This window comes from Archocentrus centrarchus, chromosome 11, assembly GCF_007364275.1.
Source record: "Archocentrus centrarchus isolate MPI-CPG fArcCen1 chromosome 11, fArcCen1, whole genome shotgun sequence".
Classification (NCBI taxonomy): Eukaryota; Metazoa; Chordata; class Actinopteri; order Cichliformes; family Cichlidae; genus Archocentrus; species Archocentrus centrarchus.
The window spans coordinates 5,440,305-5,466,957 of record NC_044356.1 but is presented as its reverse complement, the minus strand read 5'-3'; the positions used below and the strand labels follow the sequence as shown (position 1 = coordinate 5,466,957).

At 42.9% G+C, this 26,653-nt stretch overlaps 1 protein-coding gene across 1 annotated transcript; it reads right to left on the bottom strand.

Annotated features, from left to right (window-relative positions):
- Nucleotides 1–1,754: 1,754 nt before the first annotated feature.
- On the bottom strand, nt 1,755–26,137 carry slc2a3a (solute carrier family 2 member 3a). The gene is made up of 11 exons (XM_030740669.1): nt 26,017–26,137; nt 25,578–25,718; nt 16,158–16,259; nt 15,395–15,555; nt 12,505–12,745; nt 10,930–11,092; nt 8,609–8,796; nt 7,640–7,744; nt 7,464–7,562; nt 6,346–6,549; nt 1,755–6,255 (listed from the first exon to the last, which is right to left on the bottom strand). The coding sequence occupies exons 2-11, from the start codon at nt 25,587–25,589 to the stop codon at nt 5,932–5,934; spliced, it is 1,599 nt and encodes a 532-aa protein (XP_030596529.1). The 5' UTR covers nt 25,590–25,718; nt 26,017–26,137; the 3' UTR covers nt 1,755–5,931.
- Nucleotides 26,138–26,653: the final 516 nt, after the last annotated feature.

Here is a 26,653-nt window from a genome sequence, read left to right as displayed (position 1 = left end):
GACTTACAAATCACACTGAATGCAAGAGAAATTAAAACAGTTCATCAAAAAATCCTCTCAGTCATAAAACTCATGATTTTCTTCCAGTGGCTGGATATGAGGCTGTAGCTAAATCACAGGAAATGATAAAAGTAGCAGCATTATTTTTAATATGTGGTGTTTTTCCTGTGGAGTATGACTGTGAGGGACTGTGAGATTTATTTATTTAAATTAAACATGTTTTACACATATTAAATGACCTCAGTGTGTCCCTGTTACAATATGAGTTTTTCAAGAGATGGATTTTTATGAAGATGGACAAATGCTGATGAAGCAGAGTTTTGTAATAAAAACAGTTATTGCCATCGGTCTGTAACATGCTACTCTGCATGTCTGTTATTTACAGGGATTTTTAAAATATCAGAATTTCCCAGTTAAAGATATTTTGTTGAATGTTTAAATGATGTGATTATTAAATCACATGTAATCATTCAGTGGAAATCCTGCATACATTTAATGCATGCATCCTGCATACACAATCTTTATGATCACTGTCACAGGCTGTGATTAACCACAGAGGTTTTCAAAGCGGGCTAAGGGCACTGGATAATTTGGCACAAATCTCAAAATTGTGTTGTATTAAAAGCTCGTATGTGTGCAACTGTGAAAAATACAGTTTTCACAGGACTGTGAAACACTGAATGCACCTTCACTGCATCCGTAAGAATTAAGAAGGTGCTGCTAATCAAAGACACGTGATTAACTGATCCTCAGCCACCTCCATAAAAGCAGCAGTTTCTGTCAGTTTGCAGGGCTGGAGCCTTCAGGTGTGTTAACACACTCCCACAATCTTTCCAGGTGTGGACGTCCCTTCAAATTCAGCCCGAGCTCAGACGGTGCAACACTCAGAGAAACTGCAACAAAACCGAGAGCTCCACCTCAGGCCTCAGTTAGCAGGTTAAATCTTAATGACAGTACACTGAGACAAAAGAATGACCAGGTGTGGCTGTTTGGTAGGTGTCCAGGACACAGCCTCTTGTGCCTAAAAACCCATGGCAGCAAGACTTAGCTTAGCTTTACGATGTCCTCTGGACAGCTGAGACCAGTGTGGAGATGTTTGTCTATAATGCAGAGCGACACGTTTGGAGAAAACCAAACTCAGCTCATCAGCACGAACAGCTCAGACTAACTGTCAGCGCGGTGGAGGAGGGACGAGGACCTGAGCACCCTGCAGTCACTGAGTCAGGCATGAACTCCTCCGTATACTGAAGTCTGCTAGAGTCAAATGTCCAGCAGCTAAAGTGGGTGAAATTGTTTCATGCAATACGACAATGATGCCAACACAAGCGAATGAGTGAAAAAGCAAAGAATCGAGGTGCTGCGACAGCCCAAAGTCCAGATATCAGCGAGATTAAAGGCTGTCAGGACCTTCAGAGAGCTGTGCAGAAACCAAGGTCTGCACACCTCAATGAACTGAAGCAACAAAGACAAGTGGGCCAAACCCACAATGATGTGACAGACTCATCCAGAGACCATTGCTTCAACTTACTGCTGCTGAAGGAGGTTCTACAGGTTACTGAATCGTGGGGTGTGCTTCGTTTCTCACACACTGCTTTTTGGATTTTTAAATAAATAACGACAGCATAATATGTGTCGTTGTTCATCTCAGGTTGACATGACTGTGAATCAGTGTTTGGACTCTGAGGGGGTTCTTGGAAAATCTATTATAAACAAAGAAAAAGCCCAAAGTGCTGAAAAAAGATGGTCACACTGTGTGTGGTTACACAATGAATCTTTAATTTAACAACATAAGTGTTTTGTACAGTACAAACCATAATGGCTGGGGTGCAGCACTGTTGCTGAGCAGAGAAATATGAAAAAGAAATGTGGTTTCATCAGACTAGCTTAGATTGTTGCTGTGCATACAGACGCTGGCTGTCACACACTCACTGCACTTCGAGCATATGAACTACACAGGTAACACTAACGAAGCACCGCGTGGTAACCCGGGGAGTGCTTTCTAACACACTGGAAGCAAAGGGAACCTTTCCCACAAAGACACATTTAATAACAGAGAGGCACAAACAGCTGAATTACACTCAAACATCAATTTCCACAGCAACAACACACACACGAGGACCACACTGACATCAGAAACACAGAACAAAGATCACAGCAGCACAGCCAAACGGTGCTTGGTGACGGATTCAGACCTGTGGACACTGCATGACTATCACCAGAGCTGCTGGCTTAAAGCACAGAAAGTTTGGACATTTTACGGTGAAAGTTTTGAAGGGCAACAACGTGGTGACCAATCTGATGCTGCACGGCTCTGAGTGTAATGTGAGCAGGCATGTAAAGCAGATGGAAATTAACAGCAGTGTTGGTCAGGGTTTGACTCTTCTTCTCAGGCAGATTGTGTACTGTTTAACCAGTGAACACCCACCTGATCTCAGGTTACCTGAGATCAGGGCTGGGTTGGTACCCTCCACATTTGTGGAGTTTCTGCTCACTGGCATTCCTGAAAAGGAAGCAGAAGAACTGCAGCCCAACACAAAGACCTGCTGGATGCTCAGAGCTAGAGGAGCAGAGAGGTAATCACAATGTGCACCCCAAATTAAAAAGGAACCAGACACACATATGACGGCCAAAGTCAACATATAAATAATACTCTTTTAAAAAATACATATTTATAAATTCAGAATTATACCGTCTTTGTACAGTAAATGGAAGGTTTGGGGTTGGTACATGTGCATAAAGTAGCTGTTAGGATGAGCGTGAGCCTGGCTCCGTTTAAATCCTTTCAAATACATTTGGGATGCACTGCAGTCAAACAGAGGGTGGAGTCAGGGTGAATCCAGTTTCAAAGCCCTGTTGAATCAGCTTTAACAAACCGTATTCATTTTTCCACTGCAGGGTCAATCAGAGGATGTTGTATATGAGATGCAGCGCAGCACTGTAAGGTTTTTGCAGCAGGAACCTGTTGTTGTAGATTACAGTAGAAACACAGTAAAATAACAGCCTCGTGCTCTGGTCTTGAAGGTGGCACACCAAAATCTAATCTTTCCACATCCAAAGCAACACGTGAGCTTTCTTAAACACATCTCTTCATTCGTTTCTTAACCCCACGAGGCCTCAGTGCTAAGAAGAGTGAGAGCAAAGATGTCTCCTGACAGCCGGCTGTGTCGCAGAGAGAAGACACCAGGCTCTGGTCTGATACAGTTCAGTGCCACTGAAGAAGCTGTGTGGGTGAAAGAAGACCAAACACAACACTGAACACTGCCAGCGAGGAGGACGGCAGCACACACCTCCCTCAGTGCAAGCACACCACATCACCCACAACACACCACAAAGCCATGACTCCACAGACAATCCCCTCACTGCAAGGAATATTTCATAAGTCTCTTCATATCACACCGAATGAGCTCAGCACTCTTTAAATCAGGCCGGTCTCACTGAAAGAAGACTTGTCAAGACAAATATTCTCCCAGTGTGTCCACAAAATAAATAATACAATAAATACATAAATATATCTTCAATGTGCAGCATGAGTGAAAATAGCTTTTTTCAAGAAACTACAGGAATCCACGCAGTCACGACAGAATATAGAAAATATGCTTTGTGTCTACATTACACACATTATACAGAGTTTACAATTCATAAATCTATGATGGCTGATAATGCTACACACAGCTAATGCCTCAGACAAAGGATCAGGACCCGTGTGATTAAAGCCAGAAACACATCAGATTTATACAGATGACCTCATTCCAATCGTTTCAAGAAGTCAGCTTTATTATTTAGGAGCCAGCATTAAAGCATGAAGCTCACAGGGCTGATTGTTGTTTTATAATAATAAAGAATTTTTGGCTCATAATGCTGCGTCAAAGTCAGTTTTAGTGCATTTGGGCTTTGAGAGCCATTCAGAGGATTTTTAAAGCATTTGAAGACGTTCTTCATGTCATGTTAACAAATGTGACGCACATGTGATAAGGTTAGCAGACATGAGGGAACGTGAAGTCTGTGCTGAAGGCAGAGCGCAGGTTCAGCTCTTTAACTCAGAGGGAGCTGAGAAGCTGGAACTAATGCACGCGAGGCTTCGTAACCTCGGTTCTCTGAGTGCTCCTGTAATCAGAAGGTGATTTGGAGCACGTAAGAAACTTCATCAACACTTTGTCTGCTGAAAAAAAGGTTTTGCTCACTAATCACCGAGTCCTGCATCCAGACTTGTCGCTTCCACAGGTGTGTTTGCAGAGCGAAAGTCAGTCCTTTGCAGTGTTTTATATAAATAATCAAACTGACTACAAACACACATATACAGTTCATTTGTGAAAACATAAAAACTGTTGCCTCACTTCGGAAGAACAAAAAAGTCCAAGCAAATTTCTCCCTTTGTGAAAACAAACACAATAACCATCAGAGACAGTTGTGTTATCACTGATCGTCATTTACCCGTTCTTCATAGAGTATTAGCACTTCCCCCTTTGATTGCCTCAACCCATTATCAGCTCATACACAGTTTAGGATTAAGATTGCTCAATAAATGCATCTCTTATCTATTCTAACATCAGTTTGGACAGATATAAGGAATAATCTAAAAAGGTAAATACGTCTGAGATTATTCTGTAGGTTAGACATGAAGCGCTGCTCAGTGACTTCTACGTTGCTGAATTTGGCTCTATTGCTCATGTTGCCGCTTGTCTGCTTAACAAGGTGCATGAATGCATCTAAATCTCTGGGTTACACTTCAGGTGATGGAGGCAGAGCTCATTATTACAGACTCTCTTTATACCTCGGGCAAGTGTGGAAAGCACTACAGGTCTTTATTTGATTTCTAACTATATACTCTATACAAAAATTTATTTCTAAGGTAATAAATATTATAACTTTCCCTTTAACAAAGTAATATACATTGCACATTACCCCACTATGATCAACATGTAAAATAAGTGAAAGTGTTTTTGTTTACAGGCCACTGTCCTAAAATAATAATCCTTTCTAAATATTCAATGTGCATTAAACAGAATAATTATATCCTTATATTTTCCAGTCAGTAGGAAACTGTTTGGAGTAAATTTGTGATTCATCATCAACTCCATCAACTGCAAACATGAAAGACGAGGCAGAAAGCCTCTGCAATTACCAGTTATTACCAAGGGTGGCGCCAAACTCCAACTAAACAAAGACACACTGGTGGACCGCCTCCCTGGCTTTCAGAGTTAGCATGATCTGCGTCTGCTCTGAAATCCACACCCTACACAGCCTCGTTTGAGCCCATGTGTCCAGCAGTTCTTTGGCTTTGCTCGAAGCTTTCTGTTAGCTCTTAATCAAAAGCTGAAGGCAGAGACTAGCATTTCAAAGATGTCCTTTTGGACCTGTGATTTGAGAACACTTCCAGATACAAAACTGCAACAAAAACTACAGTAACACACAAACTACAGCTACAAGTCACACTGCACTACATTCTCCACTACAACACGTATCTAAACTTTTAAACAGAATTGTGTGAGTTGTAAAAAATGTGGTTCATTGCTATCCATGTGACCTCGCTCACACCCCTCAGACCTTGTCATTGCGCCTGGACCGTTACCTGATACCTGCTCCACTTTTGTTTAAAAGTGTGTCATCCTGCGTGGACACACCGCTGTGTTAAAAACTAGCCACCCTTTTAATGAGCGCAGCTGAATTCTTAGGAATGTACAGTAGATTCAACCTGTTTCTGTTCAAAGGAGGAGAGGATTTAAAAGAAGAAAGTGTGGGAAACCTCAGGAAAAACAAGTCCGCAGTGCGATCATGAAAGCAGAAAGCCGGACCATTCAAAGGCCCAAAACCCATAATCTGATGATGCTGTTCTCTAGGTCTGCTATCAAATAGTTTCTATAGGTCCAGTGTAGCTAAAATTGCTGTGAATCTTCCTTCATTTATAACCTCCCTCATCCATGAAAACCTCATCTACACCTGCTCTACGTGCTCTGCTGTGCTGCCCTGTTTAGCTTCAAGAGGTGTGGTCTCAGCCACTGGAGACGTAGCTACTGCCGGTGCCTCCACCAGTGGGACCTTCTCCTTCACAGGCGAGGCAGGAAGGGTCACAGCTGTGCTGGCACTGGCAGGAGGATCCTCGGTGGACGAGGAAGGAGGAGGCGGGGCGCCGCCAAAGCCGCGGGCGATCTCATCGAAGGTCTTGCCTCTGGTCTCGGGGACTTTGATGAATGTGAAGATGAAAAAGATGACGAGTAAGCCGGCGAAGATGAGGAAGACCAAAGGCCCACACCACTCCTGAGAAGAGAAGAGAGGAGAGTCAGAATTATCTTTAAGAACAAGAAAGTTAATGACCTAATTAGTTAATTAGGTGATTATCTCCCTTACCTGAAGTGTGGGGAAGCTCATTCCAACCAGGAAGTTAGCTGTCCAATTACAGCAGCCGGCCAAAGCCATGGCTGCTGGGCGGGGCCCCTGGGAGAATAGCTCAGCCACAATGAACCATGGGATTGGACCGGGGCCCAACTCAAACATAGCCACAAAAAGCATGACAGCCAAGATGGCCACGTAGCTCATAGCAGGGATGTTGTCCTGCTCAGACAGAGGGAGAAGACACCAAAGAATGAGATACTGCTGCTAATGGTTAGTGGGAGTTCGTTTGAAACCAAACGAACTGACTTTGAAGCTGCAGTCATCAATTATTTTAAACCAATGGATTTAATATGGAGGACCACAAGTGCCATAATTATGAAGAAACACATATTAATGACTTAGAAAGCAAAATAAACAAACATCTCATTAAATGTACCAACCATCACATTAAAATTAAATGTAGACAAATGTTAAATATTTATATACTCAGTATTTGATAAGCTAAAGGCTAAAAGCTCTTAACAGTGTCTATTAGCCACATGTTTTAGAGAAAACCATGATAGTGATCAATAAAGAGAAAAAAATCTGACACTTTCTGGAAAAAAATATGATGGAAAGTGCAAAGTTAAAATAATACTGAAATAAATAAATGAGTAAAAAATATGGAGAACTGTAGGGGAACCATCAATATGTAAAATATGTCATAAATATATTTTTAAATAATATTTTTAAATGCACTTGATCATTCATTAACTTATTGCTTTTCTTATTTTTAATTTAGGCGGTTTGGTCATCTATAAAAGACTGTTGATATAAAAAAAATAAACCAATTAATTTTACTTATATTAATTCATAAAATATGACTTTATTTGTGATATTTGATATCTGCTTATTGTCTAGAAAATTTTACATGTTATTTATTGTTTTCCCATGTTTATTTCCCCTTAATTATTTATTTTATATTATATAAAAATTAATTAAAAAAAACAATATTTTAATAACATATTCATTGATTTGCTGAGCCATTTCCTTCTGATCCCAGCAGTTTTGGCCCTTCATACTCTTTGGTTAGCAGGATTGTGGAGAGAATAACTGCTGCACGTCTGCCCTCAGTCTCTGTTTGCTGAACTCACCAGCAGGAGGGAGACCGTCATCAGCAGAGCGCTGACCGCCATGCCACCCAGTCCCAGGAGGTGCAGAGTCCTGCGCCCGGCTTTCTCCACCAGGAACAACTGTAGGACAGAGAAGGTGCGTGTGAGCAGTGCGCTCCTGAGTGCACACAAACACAGACAGGATGAGAGAAACTCACAGAAACAATGGTGAAGACGGTGTTGACGATGCCGGCTCCGATGGTGGCGTAAATGGGCTGCTTCACTCCAGCTGAGGCAAAGATCCCAGTGGAGTAATAAAACACCTGAGGGAGGCAGAGAGGATGGAAATGAGAATAATTCATAAGTTATTTTCTTGCCTGCCTGCAGCTCTTATAAACCAGTTTTTCTGTAGGATCCTTCTGGGAGCAGCACAGTGGTCAGAATATAACAACCAACCAACCAACACGAGGAACAACAGCTCCGCCTAGTTTGAAGACATTTTCAGTCTATAAACCTTCAAGTTCACGTTCAAGTGAGCTAAAAGATGCAATAACAAGGTCAGAAGAGTAACCTGCACTCCATCTCTGACTCTGCTTCACCTGTTTATAGTGACAGTGATAAAATCACAGGTTATTTCCATTAATAATAACATGTATACACTGTCTACCATACATGCACATGGTAGACAAAAGCAATATGTATTTACTAAAGTGTAAGAGCTAACGTTTGATTATATGAGTTGTGATGGCACCCATAACAATCATTTTTATTACAGATTTTTATTACTAAAATCTATTTATCATGTCGATTTTTTAGTGATGGGCAGGTACAGAAAGAGGTAAGAAATCATGAGAACTGAGCTAACAGACATTAAACTTCCATCCATTCATCCTCTTCTCCAATTCAGGGTGACCAGGCAGGGTACGCCCTGGGGAGGCTGTCTCTCTGTTTCAGGCCGCACAGTCAATTTAGAATCACCAATGAACCCAACCCCATGGAGGAAACCGGAGTATCCACAGGAGAACATGCAAACTCCACACAGAAAGGCCCCAGCCTAGATTCTAACCCAGGACTGTCTTGCTATGAGGTGAAAGTGCTAACCACTGTACCACTATATCACACAAAAAACAAAAACAAACAAAAAACCCTCATTAAACTGGTGTGAAAGTGTGAGCATGCTGACTCACAGCGTTGATCCCTGACAGCTGCTGGGAGAGCTGCAGCATGATGGCGATGAGGAGGGGCTGTCGGTACGCTGCCGTACGGAACAGCTCAGCAATGGTTACTTTCTTCTCCATGGCCATCTTGGCGCTCTCCTCTTTCATCTCCTGCAGGTCTTTGCTCACATCCTCAGTCCCGCGCAGACGCACCAGCACTGTGGACACGACAGAGACACGGTGTGTTCTCTTGTACTGAGCTGCAGTGATTCTGCTTTGAAGACCAAACGGTAAAACAGGAGAAAGCAAGAAGATACAGATGCTTTGCAGTGACGTGCTGCAACAACAACAAAGGTCAGGATTACAGCTCATCAGCAGATCGGCTTCCGATGGATGTTTTTCACAGGACGGACGTCTGCAATTCATAAACTGCACTTTAAAAGGAGCTATAAACTCATACTGGCCACCAGTGGGCGCTACACAGCAAAATGTTTCAGACATACTGCAGGAGTTTGTTTACAGAAATAATCAGCATATTGATTATTGCACAAGAAACGATAACTTTTAACAGGTTTATTTATAACATCAGGACACAATGCACTGTTGCTACAAACAAATATAGCATGTTCTTTTGCAACAGTATAAATGTGTGGTAAACAAAGTGCTGTCCATATGAAAGCACAGCGTACCTGAGCGGCTGTGGCGCTGCAGTGTTTGTTGATGTTTGAGGGGAGAGGTGGGTCAGAGCCTCAGAGCCAAACAAACAGGCTGCATGTGGAACAGATGCCAAAACCTTCTGTCTGTTCAAGGACTCTTCTGATCAGGCCAGACCTTCATCCCGACTCACCTGATCTCACCTCTGTGTATCTGAAGCTAATCTCTCCCTTTCTCACTGCATCAGACACTGCAATACCTTTCTTTCTTTTCTTTTTGATTTCATTCTATAATAAATATGAATAGTTCATGTAACAACTAAAAGAAATCATGAATGAAAAGGAGCAGAAAGAAGTATAAACTTATAATATCTGCCCCCTATTTACATAAGAAGAAAATTAGCTATTCAGCTCAGACTATTACAGACATATTTCAAATACACAAAAAATACACAACAAAACATCAGCTTATTCAATGCCGTATCACTTCATCGTAATAATTTTCAAATTTCCTTTAAATTGAAATGCATCTTTCCATCATCTGAATCTAAATTTTTTAAAAATCTCAGTTCCTTTTAAACTTATTTCTTTTCTCTTTTTACAAATCTGTGTTGAATATTGTTTGGTAAAAAAATTGTATGCACTTTGTACATACTGTAGTAACTGCTAAGTAGTTACAGCATTATGACACAATGATACAGTGTCGGTCAGTGGGACCATCTAAAGGTGATGTTTAGCTGTAATACCGGTGCTAGTAGAAGGTGTACAGTAGTATTAGTGGTGGTAGTATCAGTAATTGTAAGTGCAGTGCCAACAGAGACAGTAGCTCTTTGGTGATGTAATAATTATCCCATTATCCCTATTGGCAGCAGTTACAGTAATAGTATTGTCTAAATGAATTCGTTTTAGTGTTTTCCATATAAACACTATATCTGGTATATATATACTTGATATATAGGGTGGTTGTGATTCAGGAGGTAGAGCAGGTCATCTATTGATTCAGAGGGTTGGTGGTTCGATCCCTGGCAGCTCCAGTCTGCATGCCAAAGTATTCTTGAGCAAGATACTGAACCTTGAGTTTCTCCCATCCATCTGAGTGTTAATGGGTGTGAATGGGTGGATAAGTCCTGTTGTACAAAAGTGCTTTGAGTGCTCAGGTAGAGTAGAAAAGTGCTACATAAGAATCAGTCCATTTACCATCTATTTTAAGACAGCAGTGTGATTGAATTATTATTAGTGGAAAATTATAATAATCACTGCTAACAAGCTAGATCTGGCCTTCCTGTGTCAGGTCACTGCAGTGATGGTCCTCATTATCACTTAGCTGTCTTCAACTGCACCTTCCATCAGTAGTTCCTGTTCTGCTCTGGGGTTCCAGCGTGAGCTGGAGAGCCACTCTAACCACAAGCTGAAATAAGTGATGAGCTGATTCTGCAACTCTGACCTCACTGATGCTGCAGAGGAGAACAAGAAACACCTTCTCCAGCTGCAGTTCCAGATGTTGGAGTTGGACTCCGTCCATGGGAACTTATGGGAGGGCTACCTTTCTTTTCACAAAGATTATATTGTATTATTTATCAATTCCTGTGTGCACACAAGCACAGTCACATGCCCTGCCTGTGAAACACTGCACTGTCGGCAGAAATAGCAGCCTGTTGTGTGTCACTGCAGTTGTATCGTAGCAGTATCTTTGTGTACCTTTGCGGGCCTGCTCCTCCTGTTGGAGGTTGATGAGCAGGAAGCGGGGACTCTCGGGACAGAAAGGCAGCAGGATGCACTGCAGGACAGCAGGGGCCACAGTAAGGGCCAGCAGCAGGGGCCACATCTTCTCTGAGCCCAGCAGAGCTTCCAGACCAAAAACCTAAACACCGGGGGACACAACAACAGGGTAACAGCAGGGTAACAGCAGGGTAACAGCAGGGTAACAACAAGTAACAGCAGGGTAACAGCAGGGTAACAACAGGGTAACAGCAGGGTAACAACAAGTAACAGCAGGGTAACAGCAGGGTAACAACAGGGTAACAACAGGGTACGCAGGGTACACAGTACAGCAGGGTACAGCAGGGTAACAACAGGGTAACACAGGGTAACAGCAGGGTAACAACACGGTAACAACACGTAACAACGGTAGGGACACAAGTACAGCAGGGTAACAACAAGTAACAGCAGGGTAACAACAGGGTAACAGCAGGGTAACAACAAGTAACAGCAGGGTAACAACAAGTAACAGCAGGGTAACAACAGGGTAACAACAGGGTAACAACAAGTAACAGCAGGGTAACAACAGTGGTAACAACAGGGTAAACAACAGGGTAACAACAGGTTAACAGCAGGGTAACAACAGGGTAACAACAGGGTAACAGCAGGGTAACAACAGGGTAACAGCAGGGTAACAACAGGGTAACAACAGGGTAACAGCAGGGTAACAACAGGGTAACAACAGGGTAACAGCAGGGTAACAACAGGGTAACAACAGGGTAAGACTCATAGAAAAGCAGTTTTAAGACTCATGGGGACATGAATGCAAACTTGCATATACTATCCAGCCATTTTTATAGTAAAAGACTAAAGATGGTCTTCTTTTAAATTTTACATAGCTTACATATTTCACAGTATTTCACGGGGTGGCTGTAACTCAGGGGGTAGCGCAGGCCACCTACTGATTGGAAGGTCGGAGGTTCAATTCCTGGCTGCTCCGGGCTGCATGCCAAAGTATCCTTGGGCAAGATACTGAACCCCAAGTTGCCCTCCGATGCAAACCGTCAGAGTATGAATGTGTGTGAGTGTTAGACAGTAAGCACTTAGCTTAGTTAATCATGGAAGTGCTTGTATGAATGGGTAAATGTAAAACGTGTTGTGTAAGCGCTTTGAGTGCTCAGACCGAGTAGAAAAGTGCTATATAAGAACTAGTCCATTTACCATTACAGTATGATTCAGGTCAGTTTTGAGTCTCTCTTATAAGTGGCTATACTTAATTTTGAGATACAGATCTATTTCAGAATGTCTAAATAGCCTCTAAAGCAGTACTATTACTAAGCCTGAGGTTTTACTTAATAAACTTTCAATTCAATTACATTTGATTTATATAGTGCCAAGTTATGCATAAATGATAGTGTTATATTGAGCCACCTCAAGGCACTTAATATCATAAGCTAAAACCCCTCCAGCATTAAATGATTGGTTCTGTGTAACACTGTACTGTAGAAAATTACATAAATTTCACAAACAGGCAGATTCAGTCACTGAACTGTAGTTTTCAGTGGAGCTGCTGACCTGAGCGATCAGGATGCCCACAACCACACCGAGCTGGTGCAGAGTGCCAAAGGCGCCGCGAAGTGGAGTTGGTGATACCTCGCCAACATACATGGGAGTCAGGCCAGTAAAGAGACCACAGAATAGTCCGATGACCAGACGCCCAGCGATCACCATCTCGTAGGAGGAACAGATGGTACAGAAGCCCATGAGGAGGCCACCGATCACCGAAAGAGAGTTCACCAGAATCATGGAGCGACGCCTGAGGAGGAGGATGGGGAACGAATATGAATAAAATCAAAACAAGGAAAAGAATGTGGAAAGAAAAACACAACTTGGTGATAGAGCTTTGGACAGAGCTAGACTAGGATTTCCACCAAACCTCCAGGGCTGAAAAATTAAACTATTATAGCAGCAAGCTCACCGAAGGCTGGCTCCAAACTTTAGAGCAGAAAAAATAAACATTTTTACACAGTTTATGTGATTTGGTCTCCATAGCTAATTTACCTGCACATGAACACTCAGGGAGGACTTTTTAAATACACTTTATATATATTTAAATGGTTTGAATTAAAACTTGAAGTTATGCATAAATAAGAGTGTAATCGATTAGGGTAGGCTGTGGTGGTGTGTTTTCTCTTCGCTTTTCAGGTGGCGGTCTTAAAGACATTAAGGCCTGGATGACCTCTAATTTCCTGCTTCTAAATTCAGATCAAACTGAAGTTCTTGTACTCGGCCCCACAAATCTTAGAAACATGGTGTCTAACCAGATACTTACTCTGGATGGCATTACTTTGGCCTCCAGTAACACTGTGAGAAACCTTGGAGTCATTTTTGACCAGGATATGTCCTTCAATGCACATATTAAACAAATATGTAGGACTGATTTTTTGCATTTGTGCAATATTTCTAAAATTAGAAACATCCTTTCTCAGAGTGATGCTGAAAAGCTCATTCATGCATTTATTACTTCTAGGCTGGACTATTGTAATTCATTATTATCAGGCTGTCCTAAAAGCTCCCTGAAAAGCCTTCAGCTGATCCAAAATGCTGCAGCTAGAGTACTGACAGGGACTAGAAAGAGAGAGCAGATTTCTCCCATATTGGCTTCTCTTCATTGGCTCCCTGTTAAATCTAGAATAGAATTTAAAATCCTTCTCCTCACATACAAGGTCTTGAATAATCAGGCCCCATCTTATCTCAAAGACCTCATAGTCCCATATCACCCCAATAGAGCACTTCTCTCTCAGACTGCTGGCTTACTTGTGGTTCCTCGGATACTTAAGAGTAGAATGGGAGGCAGAGCCTTCAGCTTTCAGGCGCCTCTTCTGTGGAACCAGCTCCCAGCTTGGATTCGGGAGACAGACACCCTCTCTATTTTTAAGATTAGGCTTAAAACTTTCCTTTATGATCAAGCTTATAGTTAGGGCTGGATCAGGTGACCCTGAACCCTCCCTTAGTTATGCTGCTATAGGCCTAGTCTGCTGGGGGGTTCCCATAATGCACTGTTTCTCATTCACCTTATTTACTTTGTTTATACTCCACTCTGCATTTAATCATTAATTGTTATTAATCTCTGGCTCTCTTCCCTCAGCCCCCCCTCAGCAGATGACCCCCCCTCCCTGAGCCTGGTTCTGCTGGAGGTTTCTTCCTGTTAAAGGGAGTTTTTCCTTCCCACTGTCACCAAGTGCTGCTCATAGGGGGTCGTTTAGACTGTTGGGTTTTCTCTGTATTATTTTAGGGTCTTTACCCACAATACAAAGCGCCTTGAGGCGACTGTTTGTTGTGATTTGGCGCGAATTGAATTGAATTGAATTGAATTGAATTGAATTGAATTGAATTGAATTGAATTGAATTGAATTGAGAATCTGGGGTTGCCGCCCATTGGCGGAGTTGATGTTTCCCAGGCTAACTGTGGACACCTGAAGTCCATTATCCTCCTGTGGGGCTGGCAGCAGCTGTGGTTCTCTGCCAGATCGTCCTGTTCACTACTGTGTTGTTCACCTGGAGTTACTGTCAGCCATGTCAAGATACTCACCTGCCATTCAGTCTGGAGTCTGCTGCTGGATTTTCATTAAGCAACTATTCACACCTGGGAAAGCTATGTGGATTTCTGCGACCATCTGCCTGCCCACTTTCCACCATCAAGACCCCACCCCATGCCGAACTCAGCCTCCCTGCCAGTGTACCCTTCTCCAGCTATTCTCTGACATCTCTCATGTAAGAACGCTCCTCAGTCACATTATAAGCCTTTGCATTTGCTTCCTCCCCACCAGTCATCACTGAAACCTCCTCTCTCTTTTTGTAGACCTTACAAGACCACTGCCTCAGTCTCTCGCTGCCCATTGTCATTGAATCAATTTATAGGAGCAAGTTTCTTTTGTGCAAATAAACCTTTCACACTTCACACCGGCTGTTTGACTCGGCTTTCTAGGTCCAGCCATAAGCAAATCTTGACAGTTATATGGGTGCCATTTGATCCTGTTCACTGGTCAGTGGTACACTAAGAAACTTCAGTTTCCATGCAAACTGGAGAGCCAGCACTGGTGTTAGCTGACCACTCCCCAGATCTACACATGCCACAAAAAAGCTTTATGGCTGCTAAACTCAAGACTTCAACATGGCAGTCCACAGTGCAGTGGGTGATGTCACAGTGACCACAGCCATGAGCAGACTCACCACAAACCCTTTAACAGGAAATGGAGAAATGAAGGAAGGTTAGAGCGGAGCAGTGCGCTCGGGACAGACTCGCTTCATGAGACCCATTAACAGTAATGGCTGTGACAGCTCAGCTGAACCAAACAGGAAATGCACAGAACTGTATTTGCTTCTTATTAAAGACAGCGGCAGGAAATAAATCTTGCATGTTAGCAGGTTATATTACACAGCATTAAGAAAGTTCACTTCCTACCTGCCAAACCGGTTAGCCATAACGCCAACGCTAAAGGAGCCCACCATGCCGCCCACACTGAAGATGGAAACAGTAACACTCCAGACAATGGTGCAAACGCCTGGGTCGATGTACTTGCCATAACGCTCCACCCAGGTGATGTTGAAGAAAGATTTTAGTTTCTGACAGCAGAGATGGATGGACAGAGGGAGGACAAGGAAAAGGTTACACCGATGCCACTTTGAAACTTAAAGAACAGACAGAGGCTTTTAGTATCTGTTCAATATGCAAAAAATGAACTATGTTTATGGAAATAATGTAAGAAAGTGAGGTGAAATGTGGGCAGGAGAGACCTGCTTTAAACAAAACACCTTTTACAGTGTTTTTGTGATTTTTCTGTCACATTAATGAAGCACAGAGTAAGGATGCTCTGACCTTTATCTCTCAGCTAAGTATAGATATGAAGAAAAAAACTTCAGCATTTTCTAATAATTCTAATAATAGTTGAATATATTTTTAAACAGACATTTCTGACTGAACTCTTCAATCTAACTCTGATGCAAATTTAAGTCACTTCTCTGAAAACAAGCAAAATTAAGAATCCAGTGCAGTGAAGGGAGCACCGTGGTTCTTCTGTTATCTTGGGGTTAATATGTGGTTGTATAGCTGTGCTGTCACATGACAGGATCTGCAGGTATTTATATTTACAACCATTACAATCACTTGTGCAGATGTTCTTTTTATAGGAAACCTACATCATGTTACACAGCTAGTTTTCACCAACCTCCTCGGGAGCGTTGATGACTCCTGTGTTGTAACCAAACTGCAGAGAGCCGATGACGGCGGTGGCGAGGGAGAACAGGAGATAACCTGTCACCTGCTTTTCCTGCAGGGAGAAAGAGGCAGAATGAATGGAGGAAGAGGAGGACAAGAAGATGACGAAGACACGAAATCTGAGCTCATTATGGGATTTTAAGTCATTGTAGGAGGCAGAACGATGCAATAAAACTGACGGCAGACAGGTCAGAGATGCAGCGCCACACGAGCACTGATAGCAGCTATCAAACAGTGAAGTCATGCTCAGGCTGCACTTACAAGCATCCACATGTAGCCACACAGATACTCATCATCTCTGTACTCAAATAAACAGACCTGCCACTGCCATTTTTTTCTTAAAAGCAACTTCTTAGTGGCAAATATAAAAATCACATAAAAAGACATAAACAAAACAAGGACGCACAAGAACCTCAAACGCCCTCTGGTCAGAGCAGCAGGTCTGTGATCAGTGATTTTCCTGCTTGTGGTTGTCCTTCCTGGAGATAATCGACTGAATACAGATGAAATTCAATCCTGGAGCCATCTGCCTGCCCCTGCCGCAGAATCGGGCCTCATAACACAATCTATTCATGTCTTTAATGAAATCAGGGTATGTGATTAAGGAGCCATCAGGACTGTTATTATTATGCTTCCCACTCATCTAGCTGCAGTAATGTTCATAAGAAGTGATGATGAGTTTGTGCTTTTGTAGCTTAGATGTTTTTTGTTGCTTTTATTTCTAAATTGAAGTAACAGCTACATATTAGCAATTCTAATGAATTAGTAATGAGACAAGACCTGAGAATATAAATAAATGTAGAAGTCAGGATAACATCACAGCCTCACTTCATAACAGAAACCCTTCAGCAGAGGTCTGATTACCTTCTGTTAAACTAATTTGGAGGCCTCGGCCTAAACCCCCCCAGGTTAGCAAAGATATAATACATATTCCAGCAAAAACGTTTTCAATTTTAACAATACTCAATAAATCAAAACTATTGTAAGCATGCTGTCACAGATATTCTGTGATTATTTCTACAAATACTGTTTGGTAACCATCCTAGAACAGACACAAATATTTCCATGGTAACAAATTAGAGAAAGTACTGCACTGTACAAGTGTGTATTCTACATAATGGCTATTTATATCATCTATAACAATAAGCCAGCTATAATGCATACTTACAAGGTATTCACATTATATTATACTTGTGTGTGCAGGAATATTACTGCATAACCTGCTGATATCAGTGCATTATGTATGACATCACTATAATCATAAGGCAACCATATTGTTTACATGTCAGCAATGTTGCTGAGCAGTAGGTATGGCTTTAATATTGCTCAATGATGAGTCATAGTCTGTACTTTTTATGGCCATGAGTCATCCCTGACCCACACGTTAGACAATGCTCAGCCAATCAGAAGACGGCATCACAGGCTAACCAATCAGGCTGCAGTCTAGAACTGATGTTCCTATAAACAGACTGGATCTGTACCTGGAAGGTTCTCACTATCAGCTCCTGCCAGCTGTTCAGGGACCGAGGTCAGCTGATAGATATGAGGAATCCCACTTTCTCCATTTCCCTCAATAATGCTAAAGTAGGTACAGCCAATCACACAGCACAATATGATCACATGGTCAGGCTAAGCCAATCAGGTGCGAGAAAGAGGCTGCATCTCATTAGCATATATTATCATACTGTAGCATTAACAGCCTGGAATCCTCCATGTTGTTTACTTCAGATAAATACAGCCAAAGTTACAAAGGTACTAAACACCCAGGAATATCATGCTGCACATCTCTGAAGAGTAAAGAACACATATGCCAGATTTAATGGCTCAGCTCCTGATGGTTTTGGAGTCTGTAGGCAGAGAAAGGTAAAACCTCATGGACAGACGGATGGATGGACAGACTGTATGACAAATCCTCCTGGTTTATATCTGTTGGGAGGATAATAAATAATAAAACTTTAACTCGTGGTCCATTACAATCACTTGTGCAGATGTTCTTTTTATAGGAAAACGTGCCAAATCACATATGTGGATCCACCCACTGTGGCGATCCCTCGAACAGCTGAAAGTATCTTCTGACTGGTGAGTGTACACATGCAGCTTTTATGTCTCTTTTACCATTAGAATTTAACTTATGGCTCTCTCCATATTTATAATGGGGAAAATAAGTATTTGATACACTGTAGATTTTGCAAGTTTGCCCACCTACAAAGAATGGAGAAGTCTGTAATTTTTAATTGTAGGTACACTTCAACTGTGAGAGGACGAATCTAAAAAAAGATCCACAAAATCACACTGCATGATTTTTAAATAATCCATTTGCATTTTATTGTATGAAATAAGTATTTGATACAATAGAAAAACAGGAGTTAATATTTGGTCCAGAAACCTTTGTTTGCAGTTACAGAGGTCAGATGTTTCCTGTAGTTCCTGACCAAGTCTGCACACTGCAGCAGGAGTTTGACCATCTCCTCCACACAGATCTTCTCCAGCTCTTTCAGGTTTCAGGGCTGTCGCTGGGCAGCATTGAGTTTTGGCTCCCTCCAAAGATTTTCTATTGGTTCAGGTCTGGAGACTGGCTTGGCCACTCCAGGATCTTGAAATGCTCCTTAGTTGCCCTGGCTGTGTGTTTCGGGTCATTGTCATGCTGGAAGACCCAGACACGACTCATCTTCAGTGCTCTTACTGAGGGAAGGAGGTTGTTGGCCAAAATCTCACAATACGTGACCCCATCCATCCTCCCTTCAACACGGTGCAGTCGTCCTGTCCCCTTTGCAGAAAAGCTCCCCCAAAGTATGATGTTTCCACCCCCACGCTTCACGGTTGGGACGGTGTTCTTGGGGTGAGTGGAGTTGATACCAAAAAGCTCTATTTTGGTCTCATCTGACCACATGACCTCCTCCCATGCCTCCTCTGGATCATCCAGATGGTCACTGGTGAACTTCAAACGGGCCTGGACATTTGTTGGTATGAGCAGGGGGACCTTGCGTGCCCTGCAGGATTTTAATCCATGACAGCATAGTGTGTTTCTAACATCTTTGAGACTGTGGTCCCGGCTCTCTGCAGGTCATTGACCAGGTCACCCCGTGTAGTTCTGGGCTGATTCCTGACCTTTCTCAGACCATCCTTACCCCACAAGGTGAAATCTTGCATGGAGCCCCAGACAGAGGAAGACTGACAGTCATCTTTTCTAATAATTGCACCAACAGTTGTTGCCTTCTCACCAAGCTGCCTGTTGTCCTGTAGCCCATCCCAGCCTTATGCAGGTCTACAATTTCGTCCCTGGTGTCCTTAGACAGCTCTTTGGTCTTGGGCATGGTGGGGAGGTTGGAGTGTGATTGATTGAATGTGTGGACAGGTGTCTTTTATACAGGTAACGAGTTCAAACAGGTGCAATTAATACAGGTAATCAGTGCAGAATAGGAGGGCTTCTTAAAGAGAAACTAACAGGTCTGGGAGAGCCAGAATTCTTGCTGGTTGGTGGGTGATCAAATACTTATTTCACGCAATAAAATTAAAATTAATTATTTAAAAATCATGCAGTGTGATTTTGTGGATCTTTTTTTAGATTCGGTCTCTCACAGTTGAAGTGTACCTACGATAAAAATCACAGACCTCTCCATTCTTTGGAGGTGGGCAAACTTGCAAAATTGGCAGTGTATCAAATACTTATTTTCACCACTGTATTGAAGGACTTACCAAGTTGGCCACCAAGTGACAACTGCTTCTAGAAGGACTTTGGAACAATCAGGACTGAATGGATATTCGCTTCATTAAATATTTGTGAGGATGTATATATATAGACTACCCCTCACTTTTCTTCTTAGGCTTCCACTCAGTATAATGATGAGAAAAGCATATTTCGAAATAAATTTTTAGAAATGTTTAATACATTTATGAAAATAGTCATGTATAAGATAAATCAACAGCGCAATAAAAATAAAATAAATAAATCAAATCCCTCTCTCCATGTGTGATTCCTCCTGTTTAGCCGACACCCCTGAGACCAAAATGAATCCCATAAAGTGCAGTGTGTGCTGATATTATGCGACCTCACTGTGATATTATCGTACCAAGGGCAGTGCATCACCTGAGGCCCACCAATATCTCCGTATGGCTTCGGAAACAGCAGCCAGTTCTGCCGCGTCAGCAGTGGGTCTCCTTATTACCAACTGTGTGCCGAATCACTAACATCAGCAGAAACAAAGACACGGTGGCCCAATTTCTGCTGCTGTGACCCAGTTTGACCTGAATCTCATGACTGGGATCAATTACTCAAGTACAGAGCTCCTTGATAAAGCTGACCTTCATCGACCTCTGACTGCGAGCAGGAGAAATACAACAACACTGGCGTCATGAAACTGTGTTTTGATCCATGATAAGTCACGGTGACGCTCAGACTCCCAGACCTCAGAGGGTGTTGAGTATTCGGTGTCTCACAGAGGAAGGTTAGATCAAAGTGACTCTTGAAAGTAAGTGTTTTTTTTTATTTGCAGACATTATTTTAAATAAAGTTTACCCTCATGTGTAACTGTTGAGATGAAAGTGCACTGTTTGCCTGTGCTGCTTCCTCCTGTCCTTAAGGATTTGGTTGAAATAAAAGTAACCAATAATCCTTTGAGCCACCACAGGCTAAAAGCCTCGACATCTCTCTGGGTGTGTCTGCTAATGGACACACGAGCATGTTATGCATTTGCTTTATCTTATTATATAAACAAACACTAAACAAAGCTGCAATTACAGCCAATTTTAAAAGCTAGAAGGTATGTGTAGACATGTAACAGCCAGAGTGCTTGCAGCTGCTGCATGTTAAACACGAGGAGTAATGAGCAACAAGTTTACTATAGCATGTAACATATTTATCATACCACAGTTACAAAGCTCACTGAAAGGGTCAGCGCCTGTTGCACTGAAACATTCCTGGAAAATGCAGAAATGTGACCTTTATCCTGGACTGTGTAATACATGCAATACATATTTGTATTCTATTAGAGCTAGATTCATGTCCTACCTTTAAGCTCCTATTTCAAAGATGTCCTTCAATCCTAAAATTCCCAAGGTCACATGACCATAAAGTCAACGTGAAGGTTATACGTATGATTGGGCTGACCGACGAAGACAGAAGAGCAAGAAAATCAGTGGATTGCACCTTTAACTACAAGGAAGGATGCTAGAAGCTCAACCAAATAACTGCTGTAAGAAGATGGAGCAGTTTTACACACTTGCTATACATTTACTGCAATGACCTGTCAGAGTCTGGGAGTGCAGCCCTCCCCATGTCTCCAATCATCAACATCACTTCAGCTCAAAGCTCATTAACTGAGACAGAAAAAAGAGCCTCAAGCAGGACAGGGCAGTGTCTCACACAGCTGTGAACCACTGCACTATCCCATCACACACACACACACACACACACACACACACACACACACGCACAGACACACACACACACACACACACACGCACAGACACAGACACACACACACACACGCACAGACACACGCACAGACACACACACACACACACACACACACACGCACAGACACACACACACACACACACGCACACACACACACACACGCACAGACACACACACACACACACACACACACGCACAGACACACAGACACACACACACACACACACACACACACACACACGCACAGACACACACACACACACACACACACGCACAGACACACACACACACACACACACGCACACACACACACACACAGACACGCACAGACACACACACACACACACACACACACGCACAGACACACAGACACACACACACACACACACACACGCGCACACACACACACACACACACACACACACGCACAGACACACACACACACACACGCACAGACACAGACACACACACACACACACACACACACACACACACACACACACACACACACACAGACACGCACAGACACACAGACACACACACACACACACGCACAGACACACAGACACACACACACACACACACACGCACACACACACACACACACACACACACACACACACGCACAGACACACAGACACACACACACACGCACACACACACACACACACGCACAGACACACAGACACACACACACAAACACACAAACGAACAGATACACACACACACACACGCACAGACACAGACACACACACACACACACACACACACACACGCACAGACACACACACACACACACACAAACACACAAACGAACAGATACACACACACACACACGCACAGACACAGACACACACACACACACACACACACACACAGACACGCACAGACACACAGACACACACACACACACACGCACAGACACACAGACACACACACACACACACACAGACGCACACACACACACACACACACACACACACACACACACACACACACACACGCACAGACACACAGACACACACACACAAACACACAAACGCACAGACACACACACCTATTTCTATATTTGTCCTCAGGGTCACCTTCCTCTCTCTGTGTCATCGGACAGAAATCCCTGAGAAGGTTTTTCTCTCTGTCACAGTGACTCAGTAGAATGTATTGGTCACATGACAGCACTCAGGCAGCGATCAATGAGAAGGTCTAACTGTCTGTACAGCTACTCAATGGGCTGCACCCTAATGGTGCCCCACCCCCAGTCCCACAGGACGAGACTACTCCATCTACAACATCTAAGTGATAAACACATTAATGAATTGTGAACCACTAATAGAATGTCTGTGAGTACTTTTACTTCAAGTACTTTAAGTACATTTTGATGCCAAAACTTTTGTAATCTTAGGCTATGCAGGTAGAACTGTGATTTTTACTTAAGTAAAAAATCTAAATGGTCTTTCACCACTTTGCAAAAGAATAAATCAACATAAAACAATCAGGCTAATAATAAGACTCTTGTAGAGTGTCACAGTTCATGTGTGAGGGCTCAAGCCTGGAAATCAGTGTTTTCTTAACCACTTTTCTACACCGTATTTATTTCTGATTAGATATTCCCCTAAGCTTGAGTTCTTGACTCCCTCGGTCCACACAATTTAAACAAAATAAACCTGGACACACCGGTGATCAATGATCACCCTCCTCAGAACACGCTAAATAAGTGGAGCTTGGTAGCAGCCTGTTGCACCAAACACACTTGCTAAAACGGATGCTGTGTTACTATGGCAACCTGTGTCATGATAACAGCATCAGATCCTAATGTGCAAAAATCCACCCTGATACACTTGATGAGGCCTCTGAATTTTAACACAGATTTAACAAAATAAAACATATTTTTTGTGTCTGCACGTGGAAACATTTACATACATTTATGTACATTTATGTACATTTATATACATTTATGTACATTTATATACATTTATGTACAGGTGGTTCAAGTACAGTGACTGTATGTATCAGATGATCACGACTCCTCTAACAGTCTTTAATCTCTGCACTCATACTACATCGTCTTTTATTTAAAACAGAATGTCTGCATGTAAGCATCTTATTCCACCTTTCCCTCCATCCAACCAACAGTGCCCATAGCTCCCCCTCCTCCTTTATCTCCATGGCAACAGCCTGGAGGTGACACTTTTATTGACACGGCTGAAAGTAAGCGCGGTGCAGCAAACATGCGGCAGCGTCTCATTCACTAAAGTAACACTAATCCAGAGCAGCGCGGTGTGTAGGTGTGCACGCATGCACGCACACACAAATACAGCGAGTGCATCTGACCTACATCTGCACCGAGCCGACCAGAGTCTCTGAAGACTCCACCTTTGAGGGTAACCAGGAAGAAAGTGTTGCTCTGTGCGTGATGATGGCTCTTCTGAATGGGAGGGGTCACAGCTGTCAGGCTGTATATTGAACAGCAGATCAATAATCTGCATGAACAGAGGAGGGCGGGCCAGAAGGGGGGCATCAGAGCAAGGCTATAATCCCTTCAGTGTGTACATAAGGTGTGTCATAAATATCTGAGTCGCTAAACGTTTGAAGACACACAAACCGTCGGGATTCTGACCTCGTATTACTGACGCGTTCACCGCTGATGTTGCATCACCTCCAGAAACAATTAAAAGTTCCTTTTTCACTACAAGCATTTTTAGGAAATAGTTCCCACTTTGCTTTATGATCTGAGCTAACCTCCCACTTACAGTACAGTACATGCAGCTAGATTAGCCATTATTAAACAGTGTGCTTACTGTAATCCTCCATAGAAACTTCTTAATGAACAAGTCAAATAGCGGTTTTCTTGCTATTTAATGCTGTTTCTTAGTGTTCCTACTGTAACCTGCACAGTTTATTACTGTAAGTATATAATTCCATGTACTCTGAAAACTACAAAGTTCTCTGTATTTCACTGCCTTTTTTCAGTGTGGGGAATTCAGATCACATTTGAAACCAATTAAAATTATTTATTGACATGCTCCATTAATTTACCTAGGAACATTTCCAAAGATAATTACAGATGAACTGATTTCATAACTTTAAAGGTTTATTAGAAATGAGAATTGCCGGTTGCTATTGTGGTGCTCTGTGGGCTGTCTGGTTTAGAGTAACAGGGATTTCAGGTGCAAAATAAGCCTATATAATGTTGTTGAACCTGCTCCAGTTTTTCACTCTGGTAATGATTCCTTTCTCTTCCCGAGGATGAGGGAGACGTTTTCATTGATCTGTTGCAGTGAATCATGCTTAGTGATAGAAAGCAGATCCATTTTTACAAAAGGCATCTTATTTATGTTGGAAAAAATAAAACAGCATTTGACTTCAAATTGACATTTCCTATGAAGGTTATGTAACTCTTAAATATTTTATGGTTATCACAGCCTATAATGTCTGAATGTCATTTATAGCTAAGCTTTGGGAGGACAGTTTCTTGTGCTCCCACCCTACATTTCTAATCTTTGTCATTAACCTGAAACAAGCACAGTGTAATAATACTGTAATAATGAAAAGTAGAACGAGTCATCACCCCTCTCTTCCTCTCATTGTTATGCAGTCTTCATAAAAATACAGAAGAAACATTAAGTCACACAAAGGCAGATACTGCTGCTGAAAACAGACCTACAGACAATGTTAGAAATGAATGCACAAACATATGCATGCTATACCTCTGATGCTCATCTGCAGTGTTCATGGGTGACTCAGAGATGTCATGGCACGCTTACAGTCTGATCCCACCCACACAGCTTCGGTACGTTATGTAGAAAACATGCGGTATTACGAATAAACCCTTCAGTTGCGCTGACTACTCATCTGATTTTCATGCGTTTGATTAAATGAAAACTGAAGCAGTAGGCCTGGTTCGTCCTATAAGCTCTCTCTGAATGTGGGTCACAGAATAAAAACATCACTTGCCTGCCTCTCCATCTTTCGAAATGTTTTGGAGCGATCCCTGGGCAGATATTAAGATTCCCAAACTGCAGGCTGGAGTCAGAAGCTGGGAGCTTCAGGTGGTCTTTAAAAAGCTTCGCAGGACCCGCCCGTCGGCGCTGAAAACTGCAGGAAAATGAGCACACCTCATTAGGCGCTGTCCGTGGTACCAAGCCGGCTTCACCAGGGAGGACACGACCGCTCCCCCCTCATTCCCCACTAGCAGCCCGCTCTCAGGTAATCAGTACCATGCTACAATAGGTCAGATATAAAGCTAAATAAAAAGTAGCTGAAATAATAAAGTTAACCACTTCTGCGGCCTAATGTCGGTCAAACTGAAGCAAACTGCAGATTATTCCCACCCCCTGCTTGCTGCCAAAGGCCCCAAATCCGTGCACAAAGCGGACACATAAAGGCTTCTCACCTGTCGTGACTGCCGGTCCGGACACAGAAGCTGCAGCGGTCGGTTTTTGCGGCAGTGCCTCCCTTCTTCTCTCATACAAGCTAATTCATGCGGGGAGCTGCGAGGGAAACCGCACGTAACCGCACGTAGTTGTATTTTGTTTCAGGCCAGCCTATGAGAAATGGGGACGCAGGGACGCCGTGATGTGGCTCCGCCCCCTCCGCCTTTGACGTGCAGAATCCCATGACTGCTCTGCATCATCGCCGCATCTCGTAAGGCGAGGCGGCGTCCATGTCCTATTATGGTCACAGCCCTTTTTCGATTAGTTGATCAGCTCAATTCGCATGAGAGTGGGCGCATGCGTGGAGTCAGGTTACGTGAGGGGGGTAATGATTGTGAACCCCGCTTTCTTTCTGCCCCGTCCCCTCCTCGACTTCCCATGATGCCTCTCGCTGGTGACCTTGACAGAAGCCGCCGGGCGACTGATGCTGGAGATGCTGATGCAAGGCGGGCAGTTGCCGGGGCAACAGGCCACGCAGTGCGGCTTCAATGAGGATCTGTGGCATCTGTGGAAATAAGGCTGCCACTTTTCAACACTCATGAACATCCAGTCAGAAATATAAAGCAAGAGGAGAGGAAACGCGTCAGAGTGAGCTGC